Source organism: Astatotilapia calliptera, chromosome 14, assembly GCF_900246225.1.
Source record: "Astatotilapia calliptera chromosome 14, fAstCal1.2, whole genome shotgun sequence".
Taxonomy (NCBI): Eukaryota; Metazoa; Chordata; class Actinopteri; order Cichliformes; family Cichlidae; genus Astatotilapia; species Astatotilapia calliptera.
The window spans coordinates 14,677,884-14,691,890 of record NC_039315.1 but is presented as its reverse complement, the minus strand read 5'-3'; the positions used below and the strand labels follow the sequence as shown (position 1 = coordinate 14,691,890).

The 14,007-nt window shown below is 39.0% G+C and overlaps 1 protein-coding gene across 1 annotated transcript; it reads right to left on the bottom strand.

Annotated features, from left to right (window-relative positions):
* Positions 1-3,148: 3,148 nt before the first annotated feature.
* LOC113036317 (probable G-protein coupled receptor 149) lies at positions 3,149-13,646 on the bottom strand. The gene is made up of 5 exons (XM_026192586.1): positions 12,409-13,646; positions 10,757-10,937; positions 10,096-10,598; positions 5,192-5,335; positions 3,149-4,400 (listed from the first exon to the last, which is right to left on the bottom strand). The coding sequence occupies exons 1-5, from the start codon at positions 13,390-13,392 to the stop codon at positions 3,888-3,890; spliced, it is 2,325 nt and encodes a 774-aa protein (XP_026048371.1). The 5' UTR covers positions 13,393-13,646; the 3' UTR covers positions 3,149-3,887.
* Between the last annotated feature and the right edge of the window lie 361 nt (positions 13,647-14,007).

Sequence of the window (14,007 nt, the reverse complement as noted above, 5' to 3'; positions counted from 1 at the left end):
GCTGTACCAGGTTCACACTGGTACACTGCAGTTTAAGGAACATTAGGGAATGACCTGCTATCTGGGCCTTAAAGGTTGCCGCCAAATGAAAAAGATTCACCATGACTGCTGACTGTCACCTTAAAGGGTCTCTCTGCTACACTTCAGCACTGTTTTTTAATATAATTTTTTGTCAGATTTAAAATGAAAACTAAAACATTAACAATTAGTAGTAGTAGTGATACATTCTTATTAAGTATCTCCTCAGTCACTGATTGCTTTGGCTTTATCTGACTTTTGTAGCGGTTACAAACAGTGTTTTCACATTTCCATACGTCACCGTTCACTGATTCTGTTTCTGAATGCTCCAAATCTAATTGGATTATACTCTGCATTCTCTTATTTCAAATTAGCAGCAATGCCATATGGGGAAAATCTGTGCTTTTTCCTTATTGTTTACCTCTCTCTACTCTGTGTCTTTGCCCTGCAAATTAAAAGCAATAGACACCCTATCTGTGCCATGAAGCACATTTCACAGATGAGAGAGTAGAAAGAGTGGTGTGAAAGATTTGTGCAGGATGTTCATGGGAGGTGACAGGGTAGATCCCACCCTTAATCTTTCTGTTCCTGTCAGGAAATATCATGCTTTGCCACTTTTAAATTAATTTTTTCTTTTCACGCCCACTGTGATCATCAGAACCATCAAAGACACGATTTCCTTTTATAATCAGTGAAATGAATACTTACACAGTACTTCCACAATCAGCTATTTTGTTATTAAGGAGATGCATTTGAAAGAAGACAGTTTCCCAGATCAGAGAATAGTGATTTGTGACGATGAAACGATTTATTAGCAGTTTGGTGTGAAAGACTAATTTGTGTAAAATCTTATTTTCAGTTTGTATTTGAGAATCTCATTTTCATCAAGTACTAACTGGACCTGCTTGTACAAAGGCTCCCTGTTCAGCTTTGACAGAAATATATTCAGTTGTGTCTTTGGACATTAAAAAAGAAAACAATTCCACAGTGATCGGGTAAACTTTAAGTTGGGAGTGACTCATGTTTTTGCTTCAGCTGCCAATTCTTTTATCTTTGTCATTATTTTGAACTCTGTGAGTACTATCAGTATCTCAGCTGGGTACTCTAAAGAGAACAGATGGGGGATTCAAAATGAAGGGATGTCAGAGAGAAAATGATACAGGAAAAAATACTGCTAAACTTGGGGAAGGTATTAAAAAACATACTGGGAGTAAAGCCTTTTGAGTAGTAGAGGGATTGTGGAAAGCAAATGACATGAAAGAAGAAAGCACTGTTTCATATGCTCCAAGCCTCCATTCCCTGAACCTTTCAGCACTGTAGCAGGTGTACAGCTCATATATACACCATGTTTGTTACCCTAGGGGCTAGCTGTAATCCATACAAGCAATCCCTGACCAGATGAATTTCAAAAACCTCCAATAAAAAGCCTCAGGTTTTAATATAGTGGTTTTATCTCCTTCTGGATTTTTACATTTTCAGAAATCGTGCTGTGCTCTTTAGAGGTGCACATATTGTACTAGAGGTCTCACACAGTGCCACTGATGCTGCATTTTGATGCAGGCTTACCTGCACCTTATTGTTTCAGCATAAACAGTGAGGTTGTGAGTGGGAGGTGAAAGTCCTTGAATCAGAGAGAACTGATGAAAACATCAGGAATAGCTTCTGGTCAAGGTTTCTGATATTGCAGTTTTGTTTTGTTTTTTTACGTTATGCTTTTGCAGCCTCATGCAGCCTCTTTTAAATTTTCTCCTACTTTCTTGTCATTTGGTTTCAAAATAACTGTTAGCTGTACACGGATAATATATAATTAAGCAATTTCAGAATTTTCCCTATGAAATAGCTTATAAAAGAAATATGTTTTTGATGCTGTTTTTCTGTCATCTTGAACACTGAGCAGAATAAAGACATCATACAGCTGTTGTGGATTAGTCACATTCCAAACCCTAGGGCCACAGCAACCAATGATGTTACATATTATATAGGTCACTCTCCAAAGTAGCTAACTATTGCACTTTACTTGCCTTTTAATTTGTGGTAAATAATTCCATTTGAATCCAAACGGTGTGTTACCAAATAGCTCCAGATGGTTGACATGAATGAATAAACATGCAAATACTGGTGCAGCTGATGTGCAACTCAGAATTCTTAATAACAAGACAAATAACAATTACTTGCTGAATTTATGAAAATTCTGGACCAGAAGCTGAGCTGTAGTTTAACAATGAGAACAAGCACATAATGGAATCACATCCACGCTGTTAAGCTGGAAAGATGGCGCACTGCTCAGCTAAAAACCTTTGGCACCATTAACAGTTGACATGGTTGATATTAAATACAGTGTTGCATTCATCACAATTCACATGCCTGCACAGTATTTACTCTCATTTTGCCTAGGAGTGCTTGAACTAGGAATGCATCGCACTACTGTTGGAGGCAATTTTCTTGTATGAATCTTTAATGAAAACGGTCTTCAGGAGGATGGGAGACATTGAGGCTGATGGCTGGGACTCCCTAAAGAACAATTCAAAAGCTTGCAAATGAAGTCCTTGCTGTGCCAAGGCTGTGTTGAAGTTCAAAAAACCAAACAGTTAACATATAGAAGACATCACCATAAAACAAACATAAATACATATATACTTTAAAATTAGTCTTCAATACCAGTTTCACTGTTTTTTCTACACACAAGTACATGTATATGTGCATATAAAGAATGATGTCATCTGAGAGAATGAAGATTTATATGATTCAGAAAGACATTCTTAACCCCTGTCAAACAATACTGATTTACACAGTCCCATCTATGAAAATTTTACTCCAGTCCTGAATATATGCATGTACAGTATTAGATAGAAAGTAAGAGGTCCCTGTGGCTCACCGATTGGATGGGAAGCAAACCGAGCGGTCAGACAGATGATCCCCCGAAGTGGTTTTGGAATGTACATTCATATGCTGCCTGCTGTGGTGAAATATGCACAGTCACTCATTTAAATTGCACTAAACATGTGCAAGGCAGAAAACTGTTCTGAAGAAGTAACAAAAAAAAAAATGTTTGCTTCACTTCTTCTTGTTTTACATCCTAAACAGTGATGGTGGATCCACCCTACCCTCCCAGCCCCAAATTAGATAGCAGATAGACATTTTAGACATTGCAGCTGGGTGAAAATGAAACACAATTTGAAGAAATATATGCAGAATAAACACACATTTTTTTTTCACGGTAAGCATGTGAAGATTTTTGTTAACTGACATCACAGATCAATGCTCTCAAACATATACCCTCATCTCTATGGGCACAGATACTAAAATGCACAACACATGCTCAGATGAGTCAGACACATGGGTCAGGTGACCCCTCGCCTCACAGCTGAGTCACCAGTGACGTAGTCTACTGGAGCTGTTTCATGTCAGACACGTGATCACACCTTGGTCCTTTTTTCCTCCTTTACATCTGTGATTTTTTCTTCTACCTGCTTCTTCTGTGATAACAAACTGGCATATGGTGAAAGCAAGAATACAGATACACTACTAAAATACTGATTCTCTTCTACTGTCTATTTGACATAGGTCTGTATTCCACTCGATTTACAATATATATCATTTTACAGTCTAATATATCTCTGTGTACTCTACATATAGGCAGTAAATGTGCTCTCCTGATATTAGCTAAAGAGGAAGTACAAGAGTAGGCAAACAGACTATTACAGTCTTCAGCTAAGCCTCTATTTGGGTCACCTGTCAACTCTGTTAGAGCGGTGATCAGAAAGAAGTAAATGTGGAATGATTAGGAAATTTGTCTCACAGCCTTTACTGTCTGAGGTGCTTTTTCAACCTCCACCAGAGAGCCACCCTATTATTATTCTGTATGTATGTCACTCTTCCCTCTCCCCAGCTTGCTTTCTATAGGCCTCATTGAGCAGCTGTATCTCCTCATGATACCCCGAGCTCTCCTGTGTCTGGCGTCGGCTGTTCTGCCGATGAGCCTCCACAGTGTCAGGTATAGTGATATTTATGGTCTCTGCTTCTGTGGTGCCACTGCTGGGGATGAGCAGGGAGTAAGAAGCAGTCTCACCCAGGTCACAGGAGACAAAGCGGTTCTCCCTTCGGGAGTAACGAAGTGATGGCGAGCGGGCATGGGTGGAGGACTGACTGATGTTAGATATGATAGAGACGCTGTCCATTGCCTCTTCATTGTCACAAATTTCCAAAACTTCAAGATGGATCTTGACATTAGTGTCCCCAACCCCAGCTCCAATTCCCATCTCCATTCCAATCTCCATCCCCATTCCTACACAGCTGGCGTTCACATCTCCACCCTGGCCTCTGGATGCTGTTTCGTCTGCACTGGGCTCATGGCCAACTGACTTCGAACGATAAACTTCCACCTGAGGGGAAGAGAGATTTCATGTTTTGTTTTGGACCACAGTGTACTTGATGTCGTACAAAAATATCTCACAATGTTATAATTGATTTCTAAAACTCTATTCCATTAATCTTTTCCCAGTGGAACTCCCTGAAGAAATTTTAAATCTACTTTTTTAAGCTAGTCATTTTATGAAAATAAATGGTTTCTTTTTATTTGTTACATAACGCATATGGACATATTTTATATTTATTGATAACTAGGAATTTCCTTTTCCACATTTCACTGATTCAAGGTCTTATAGGGCTAATTCTAGAAGTGAGTTGTGTTGCAATCAGGAGCACATGACAGGATAAATAATCTAGAATGTTTTTGATGGTGAGAGAAATGGCTAAAACTATGCTGCTCTTGATGGCTATATAAGAGAGTAAAATTGATCTCACAAACAATATTTACCTTGCATAAATCTTAAATATGATGCCAGAGCCAGGCAGCTCTTAGCTTAATTTCAGACTAGATTTACTTACAGACTGGAAAATGATTTCAAAGCTTAAAAATGTACCTAACAACATTTTTAAAGCGAACTAAATCATAATTTACCCCTTTCTTTTAATTTAAACACAAACAAACACATTTAAGTAAATTATAGTGATCGATGATCACAGCATAACAAAGGAGTAAGCAAGCGATTCATATTTGTATTTATTCTCAGTACGAATGCAAAGAGCATTTCCCACAATGCCATACTACGGAGGAAATAAATTCTGTCTTCCAATGTGAGTTTAAACAAAGAGAGTGCTGAGATGACATTACCTTTTTGGCATTGTTCGGGGAGATCTTTCGACCATCACTGCTGACCTCGTAGGTGGAGAGAGACAGCGTCTTCCCTGTAGGTGCTTGTAAAGATACAGTTCCCTGAAAGGCGCACAGGGGAATTGATAGACCACCTGATGATCGCTGCACAGGAAAAACACAGAAAAGAACAAAAATTCAGTCAGAATTTAGCACATCGTCTTTATTTGAAAATCAAACTGCTATTAAATTCCGCCTTGGCCGCTCATTTTTGACAATAAATCCAAAGCAACTAATACTTCACTGTGACTACAACTCATTTTCCATCTCATTCCTGTTGTTTAAAGTAACTGAAGTTACATTATGTGCCTGATGTCAAGTCCAGTAAGATGAATGTGCTGACCAGTCATTTCTATCCAAGAATTAATGAGGCTTGCATGTAGAGCCCTAACAACAGCACTCGGCTGTTAAAATGAGATGTCAAGACTTCATGCATGTAGAGGCCAACAGACCTTTCAGTGAAAAAACACACAAACACAAATAATGACTGACATATTTTTTTGGCCGTTATTAGATTCGAATAGCAAAGTTTGAGTGCACAGTATCAGGCAGATTTTCTCCAACGGCTTATCAGCTTGCTTTTAATTATGAGTCTACATTTTTAGTTTAATTTTCATTTTTTCAATCATATTTCATGTTTTTCAGTCACACATTTACACTGCTTTTGTAGAGATTATGATGCCAGAGAGTAGATCAAAGTGAGCCTCTGTGAAAACATGTTTGAGACTGTGCATACTAATGGCAGAGGGAAATAGAAGCATCATGTGGCACAGAAGTAGGGAGACCTGTGGCAGGTCTAATTAAGCTTCTAAATTATTTAGTTAAATATAATAATCTTATTGTGACTATGATGCACAACAGAAACAAAGCAGATGCCAGTCTCTTGGCAATCTCCCCCAAATCTGCCTGGTTCCCTGTCATTATGTTTGCCTCATTGTGAATGGAGAGAGACATAGAGGGAGAGACAAAGACTGCAAAGCTGAGCTGAAAACACATTGTCACGTAGATCAAATAATGTTCAGAACACATCATGTGGGAAGCACACGGATGGATTTCTTTCTGGATATTTTCACATGCCTTTCTTCATCTTACATATAAAATACTATTTTAACATGCTCCCCAAAGGATCACCTGGCTTTTCCTTTTCCAAGTTAATTTTTTCTTTTATTTTTAAAATGCCTTTTAAAAAAAAATCCACAATAACCATTTTGCACCTCTTTTGGTCTGTCCAACGAAAATCTAACTTGTGCTAGAGGACTTTGTTCAGCTGAAGCTATTTGCAGATCGAATGAGTTATATAAGGTTAAAAAAAAGTCTGCATAAAAAATAAGAAGTGGTGGGACTACACAGAAGGCTTACACCTGCGTGTGAATGTTGTCAGATATTTCCGTGCATATTACCATGCTTTTCTAGTGGGTGTAGGGTGCAATGGAAAGGGGGGCTAAGGGACTAAGGGAGCTAATTTCAAATTCTGCCTATGCAGATGTGATGATATTTTAAAATGAATACTAATAAGGCCTGTACTTGTATAGCGCCCAGTCAGTGTATTCTAACATCCTTTGAACTGTTTCCTTATTTGCTGACAGTAAGTCTGTTCTGATTTTTTATGCCAAATTGATGTTGACCCCAGTGATTAAGGAAATGGCAACAAAACTACTGGATCACCATTAAATGTGGTGCTGACCTTTGCAGTGATGATAACTTTTTTTAAAATTTGCTAACAGAGTTATGGTGCAATCACTTGCGTAGTGAGTGCGCATAAAACTGAATCAAAATATAGATATTATTTAAATGCACCAAGGGAGAAAATTATAGTAAAACACATTAATATTACTTTATTTAGTATGAAAAACTAAAGTTACTTACTTGCACTCCTAAACAGAAAAAAATATTAGGGGTGGAATGTTGTACTTGCTTAATTCCTAACTTTCTTAAAAATGAATTGAATGAACATGAATTACGTCCAATGAAGTCAGTTATTGTTTTGTATAAAAACAAGCTTCTGAAAGATGCTTCTGTTTTCTTGTTTTTTAGGCTAATAAAGCTAATAAATTTGTTAAGCACTGCACATGGATGCTAACATGTCCAGGCACATGTTGTGATCCAAAAATTGGCATAAAGCTAATATTTGTTTCTAAGGAACAGTAAATAACTTTTACTGTAACAAGTTAGATCCAGTTCGTTTTTTTTCCTTTTTAATTTACAGCAGGTGACAACTGAAGAGCACAAATACTGTACTGAAGTTAACTAATACTGAGATATTTTTTGATGTGTCACTATATTTCATTCCCTTTTTAGATGAATACCAAGGCTTGCTGTTAATAGGTTATATATTGTTTAAATAAGATATTTTGTGTAATGTAATGAACTGAACAGTTAAATAACAAGTAAGTAAACAGTAATTAAGTTATTCTCAATTACTAATTAATAGTAATTAATACGCTTGTGTAGTTCTTTGTGTTTAAGGTTAGTTGGTATTAAAATCTTGGTATTCAAATACACTAAATAAGGATAAACACATTAGGACAGCAAAGCATCAGGTTGTCAGCATGACTCATTTGCTTATTTCACACCTTTAATTAATTGAAGTGTCATTAATTGAAGTGTCAGCATACACACGTACAGTAATCTATTATTTAAATTGTATCAACTTCATACTTATTCAAAGTCAGTATTTTTTTAAGTCTCTATATTTCATTGCATTGGACAATCTTTTTCTTTAGAGTAAATTGGTTTCAGTCCTCCATACCTTAATGCACATTAGTTCTCCATTTCCTCTTGGGGAAAAGGGCTTGTAAGTGGACCCTGACTCTGTGCTTGCTAACAGATATGTCACAGAGAGGGTAAAGATGTGTTTAAGCTCTAATTCCACCTCTTTCCCTGGCTCCCGAAGGCCAGATGGGCTGACAGTAAGGAGAAAAGACCATGGGTAATGACATCTAGTCTGCTAACACGGAACAAAACACAGCTTGGAAGAACTATAAATCACAAAGTATTTTGGCTTGTCTTTCATCTGTTGTTTGGCTTTCTGTATTTATACAGTAATAACACGTTGTGTGTGTGTTTCTTTATGTCTTTTGTAAATGTGTTTGAGGAACATAATGGTTGGTGGATACAGAAAAAAAGGCTTCATTTTTCTTTGTTGTTTGGCAGTGTTTTTATCTTTGTTTGTAAACTGCACTGTAATCGTGATTCCACATTTAAAGACCCCAATCAATGATTAAGGCCTAGAGAGACATATATATAGACTGGTATACTGAGAAGTAGGGCAGGGAAACGCACACACACATACACACACAAACACACACGCCAGCAGTGAGCATCTTAGACTTATACATGATGCAAAGTGAGTGCCAAAACCAAGCTGTAGATGCATGCTCCATGGATTTTCCACCCTCTGGTGATTTTCAGAGTGAAACATTTCAAACTTATAAGTAGAGCAGAGAAAGAAAAAGAAGGAGAGACAGCTACAGCGTGCGTTCATGTGTGTACATGCCTGTATGTTTCCATGTCTGTTTACATCCACAGTCTACTGAATGAGCCTATATCAAATCTAATAGTGTTATTGTTCTAATAGTCACAGTTTGGTTTCAACGTTAATGCTTGTGGCTGCTCTGTTTCACAAGAGAGGCTGCTCTCTCATCTGTGTCGTTTATCTCCAATGCCAGGATACATTAATCATTAGGCCTTTACTGCTTTGTCCTTGTTTAACAATTCAGTTGGCTCTAGCGAAACACAAAGAGAATTAAGCTTCTGGTATTATAAGAACACAGGATGTCAACAACAAAGAAAGAAATGGATTAAAATGGATTAGTGGATAGTGGTCTCTAGCAAACTGTCTCAAGCTTTAGTGGTCTTTGACTTTGCTAGTGGATAGAGTAAAATATTGAGTACCTGAATAAATGATAACTTTGAGTCCCGGTATAGAAACACCACTGTACAGTATATACTGAATCAATGTGTGTGTTTGATTAAACTTGAACTACAGAATGAATTGGAAATAAGTTTGTTTTTTTGTTTGTTTGTTTTTTAAATTCAACTTTCACTCAAATATTTAACCTCCACAACTTATTCATAAACACATATGAAGGAGCTAACATCCAACGAATCTCACTGATGCTGATCTTTAAACTGTAAGCATTTTAAAGCTGCAGATTCCTCCAACTTCAACTTATTTCTAGTGAAAGAAATTCACTAGACATAATAAATTTTAAGTTTGTGGATGTATATTTGGTTTTGAAAGACAGGCTGGCATTGGCTACTAAAATGGTGTGCGGTAACTTGATCAATTGCTCTATAAGTGATAAAAGCTCAGAACAGATAAGAATATGTGAGGAGAGGAGAGGAGAGGAGAGAGGATTTTAAGCATTTTATCTAAATCTCACGCACAGTTCCAAGGCTGTCAGCCTGATTATAAAGAGGCATATTTTTAGATGTGGAAAAAAAAAATCCAAACCAACAGTATGTAAGCCTTTCTCATCAAACACTTCCTTAAAAACTGTCTGTGTAAATATTGCACCCTATTCCATCGTCTATCATCCTGTGTCTCTATACAAGTGGACCACAATAAAAATTTTTAATTTCCTTTCAAACAAAATGTAAATGCACAAAGGGAGATTATAAAATGTGTCTGTTTTACGGTCGCGAAACACTAATTACTCTTAAATGATCACCACTACACTATGTTACTGCACGTTGCATGGTAAAGCCTAGGTTTCTTTGATTAATTTATGAAAGCAATAGAGTTGCAGTGTGTGGAAAAACTGCCTAATGCCAGCCATAAACCACAAAGTGACAGACACAAATGATTCATTTAATGGTTCAAGAGCCAACAAATAAACTGGTTACACTGAATGCTGGTGTACCTGTCTGGGCGTTCTCTCGGATTTACTCCTGCACCACTCCCAGTCTGTCAGCTCGATTTTCCGACACTCCTCATGTGAAAGCCTCCTCTCAGGCCCCTCAAACACTGATGACGTGTCAGTGAGACTATGATCCTGTTCCCGGTGATGAGAAGCCAATGAAGGGACACAGCAGAATTTCTCATCATTCCCATGGTTCTCATGGGGAAGTGGAGCACAATCAGCCAGTGCCTCCCCGCCACCAGCCACTGCTTCCAATAGAAGATCTGCATGAGAGGAGCTGTCCACTGGGCACGTGGTGCTGAAATCAAAATTGGGCCCCAGCCTAGAGAGCGCACCACTTTGAAGCGCATCATGACGGGCATTAGGGAAGTCACAGTTAAAAAGGCTGTGATAAGCAGGCTTCTCAATGGGAGGACTGTTATGTGACATGGTGGCATGTGACAACTTATACACTCCGTAGCCTTGTTGGAAGGAAAGGTTGAACTTAAATCTTCTTTTCATCACTGTGAGAAAGAAAAGTGAGAAAATTTTATTTTCTTCACCCTGCAAAATCATCACTGTTTCCCCCTGTACCACACGGGAACAGTTGTTTTGGCTTTTACTGTGCAAAAAGACATTTGGTTGTGCACAGTTAATTAATTTGTGCTGTGCCATAATCTACCTGAGGGTTCTGGTGTTGGTTCCCGTTTGCAGTTAATGAAGCAGCCACATGGCATGTGGATCCAGCGCTCAGAAAGCATGAATAACGGAGTGACCGCAGGCGCCAGCAGAGTGAGAAAGAAGCTCAAAGTCTCCAGGGAGGAGCTGCGTGCACTGATTGCGTGGCGCACTAGTACCAAAGTCTGTGAGCGGGGAAAAAAGGAGAGAAATTAAGTCATTGAGGAGTCTCTGACTTAATATGCATGAGGAAGTTGTGGGAGGGAGACACATGAATGAAAATAAATTGCATAGACCTTTCACACATACTGGGCTTTCTTGATTTTAATTTTCCTATGTTCCGTATTCCAGTGGGCCAGCGGCACTTTAGCATTGCACCTGAGTATTCTCAATTTTAAAGATGGCTACAAATAATACAGCTACAATAAAACAAAACCAACACCAATGAAAATATTCTAATCCACAGAAACAAAACAGAAATTACTGTATTTCTGACCGGTGATATCTTGACATTTTCGTATTAATCATCATTTGTTTTTATTCATTTAAGAGGGTTGCAAGTTTGGAATGCCAATTCTCTTTGTCCATCAGTGCTGCACAGCATTTATCACCTACACTTTATTCTTTTGCTTTCTTTTTTCTTTTTTTTTGAACAAGAACAACTCTTGTAACAGAGGAACTTGGTGTTGCAAAGCATGGATGTATTTCACAAAGCAAACCCAGTGAATAGTGCCCTAAAGGCTTTACATAAAACTTGCAAACAATTGTTCTCAAAGCCTTTTAGGGAGATTATTTTGTGAAATACAAAAAATGCATTAAAAAAACGTATTTTAAAAAATATCAAGGTTTTACAAGACAGGCAGCAAACCATGAAGTTAAATTGAAATAATTTATTAATATTAATAAATTCCACAATCTCTGACATCATTCACAATGTGTCCTCCTCACTGTGAAGGATTTCTGATGGAGTCTTTAACAAGATAAGGAATTTCATTCATTTTTAGTGACAGAGAAAGTAAAAAGAGAAGAAAACACTTCTATTAAACGACTCCACTTTATTTCCCCTCCACATTATTAACCCTTACAGCTTACAGCATATGCGCCACCAAGAACAGTGATCTGATTAGGGGATACTCTTCAACCGCGTGCCACACAGAGACCCTGGTAGTCTCTAATTGGCTGTTAAGCACTTTCGTGGATTTGCTCGGATGGTGGCTGCTGACGTCACCCTTGGCCAGAAACATACAATATAACTCTTTACGATAATTTCCATTGGTCTGCTCACCTCACCGATTACGGCAATAAATCACCAAAACAATCTGTGTAGCTATATAAAGCCAAACAGAGACCTTGGGTTAAAGTGATTTTACTTTAAAGTAAGATATTGAGGTTTTATTTTGTTGTCCAGAGGTTGTTCTATAATTATGAGGCGGTTTCGTGTTAGATTTCGGTTGGAGTTTCATAGATTTTCTACACACAGAGCGCTGAATAGCATTCCAACTAAATGAATAATAAATGATTTCATTTCAAGGTAATACAACTAAAAGGCTCCAAGCCAAGTAGAGTAATGGGTTGGCAGCCCATTTGCTAAAAAGTTATTATGGTGTTGTTTTTGGCACCATTTACTGGGACATTTGCTTTTATGAGGCTTCTTACCATCATTGGCATCCATAAAACAACTCTGACAACCGCCAGGATCATGGAGAAGCGCTTTTGTGCAAACACCACAGGCGAATCCCCGACAGTAGCTGTCCTTTGATCACTGGCAGACACTGGGGACAAACTGCTGTCCTCTTTCTCCCTGATCTCTGTCCCGCACGGACTTGGACTCAGTTCGTTGTACGCCCCGAAACTTTTATTCAGGCTGTCCCGGGAAAAGGACTGCAGATCACAGAGAGGAGTGGTCCCGCTCAGTCCTCTTGCCATTTCTAGATAGCTGGGGTACAATAAAGTCCTTTGGGACTCCCTGGAGCACAGCAGCTGGTAAGTGAGGGGGATAAAGAAAAATAACAAGCCGCAAAAACACAGAAAATATAAAGAGAAGAGCAGCAAAATGTAAAAACTGTCGCTCTCTGGGAAACACCCGAGAGAGGCCGGCGTAAAGCTTCCCCATCCGCATAAAGGTAGGACACTGACGGCCAGGCTGACCGCCCACACACCGGCAATAGCCCACATTACTCTCAGTGGCCGGCGCACAGACTGAAGCACTCCGAATCTCTTGGTGACATAAAAAGTGTAGGCTGCTATAAGGCAAGCCTTCATATTGCTCGAAACACCTTGGAACACGTACAGAAGTCCAGATAAAGTGCACAGGCTGCCCGACCCTTCACCTCCATTTGCTTCCCACTGAAGGAGCATGAATAAAGCGAGTGGGACCAAACTGAGCAGGTCGTCCACCGACATGGAAGCCACAATGACACACAGGGAGGTTTTTTTCCTCATCCGGAGGACAGACAGCAGCGAATACACACCTCCAACTAACGTTACAGCGGCGATGGTTACGCACAAACCGAAAAGCAGCAGGCGGATTTGCCTCTCCATCCCGGAGGGTTCTGGCGTGTCGTAGGTGGCAGTTGGAAGGTAGCTTTGGTTAGGCGCTGGGGAGCTCTGATACGTCGTAGACATCTCCAGTGAATTCATTGTTCTGCCTCTTTTGGCACTTTTAAGTGTTCAAATTTGACTCATTAGCTTGTAAAGTTCACCAGGCTGGAACGACGCGAGAACAGCACAGCATTCGGCTCATGCTTTTTTTTCTTTAAAAAAAAAAAAAATATCACCAACCAACTGAGAACGTGTGCAGACGCTTTCCAGTCTCTTGGATGTGGAGCTGGTGAGGTTGTGTCGGGAGGCACCTGTGTCCACCGTTCAAACGGCGCAGCCAGAGTGCCTCTCGTTTCCAGCTGCTGATTTACGCGCTGTCGTCATCAGTGGTTACTTTCACGGCAGTCACTGGAGGGTTGAGCCAAACGCAGCATACTACTACAACCGGTTCTATATCCGTGTAGGACCGGTTCGATTCATCAGGGTGTATTTTTATTTGTGTCATGGCTCGACTCATTTGACGAGTCATTCCAATAATCACCCCTGTCTGAACAAGCCCTTTGACAGAATTTAATGCAAATGATAAAAAGTAGAGGGTCTTATTCATGTATTTATTTTTTTTATTTTTGGACAATTCAGATTTTTGTTTATGTGTAATGGTGGAGCCATCACTTACTGAATAATTCCATTTGAAATCCATCTACACAGGCTGTG

Excerpts from the sequence above, each read along its gene's own strand:
- LOC113036317 (XM_026192586.1), bottom strand. The coding sequence starts at position 13,392 with ATGAATTCACTGGAGATGTCTACGACGTATCAGAGCTCCCCAGCGCCT. Across the intron at positions 10,938-12,408 it reads TTTTATGGATGCCAATGATG|ACTTTGGTACTAGTGCGCCA; the intron begins GTAAGAAGCCTC and ends CCCCGCTCACAG. Across the intron at positions 4,401-5,191 it reads CCCCGAACAATGCCAAAAAG|GTGGAAGTTTATCGTTCGAA; the intron begins GTAATGTCATCT and ends TCTTCCCCTCAG.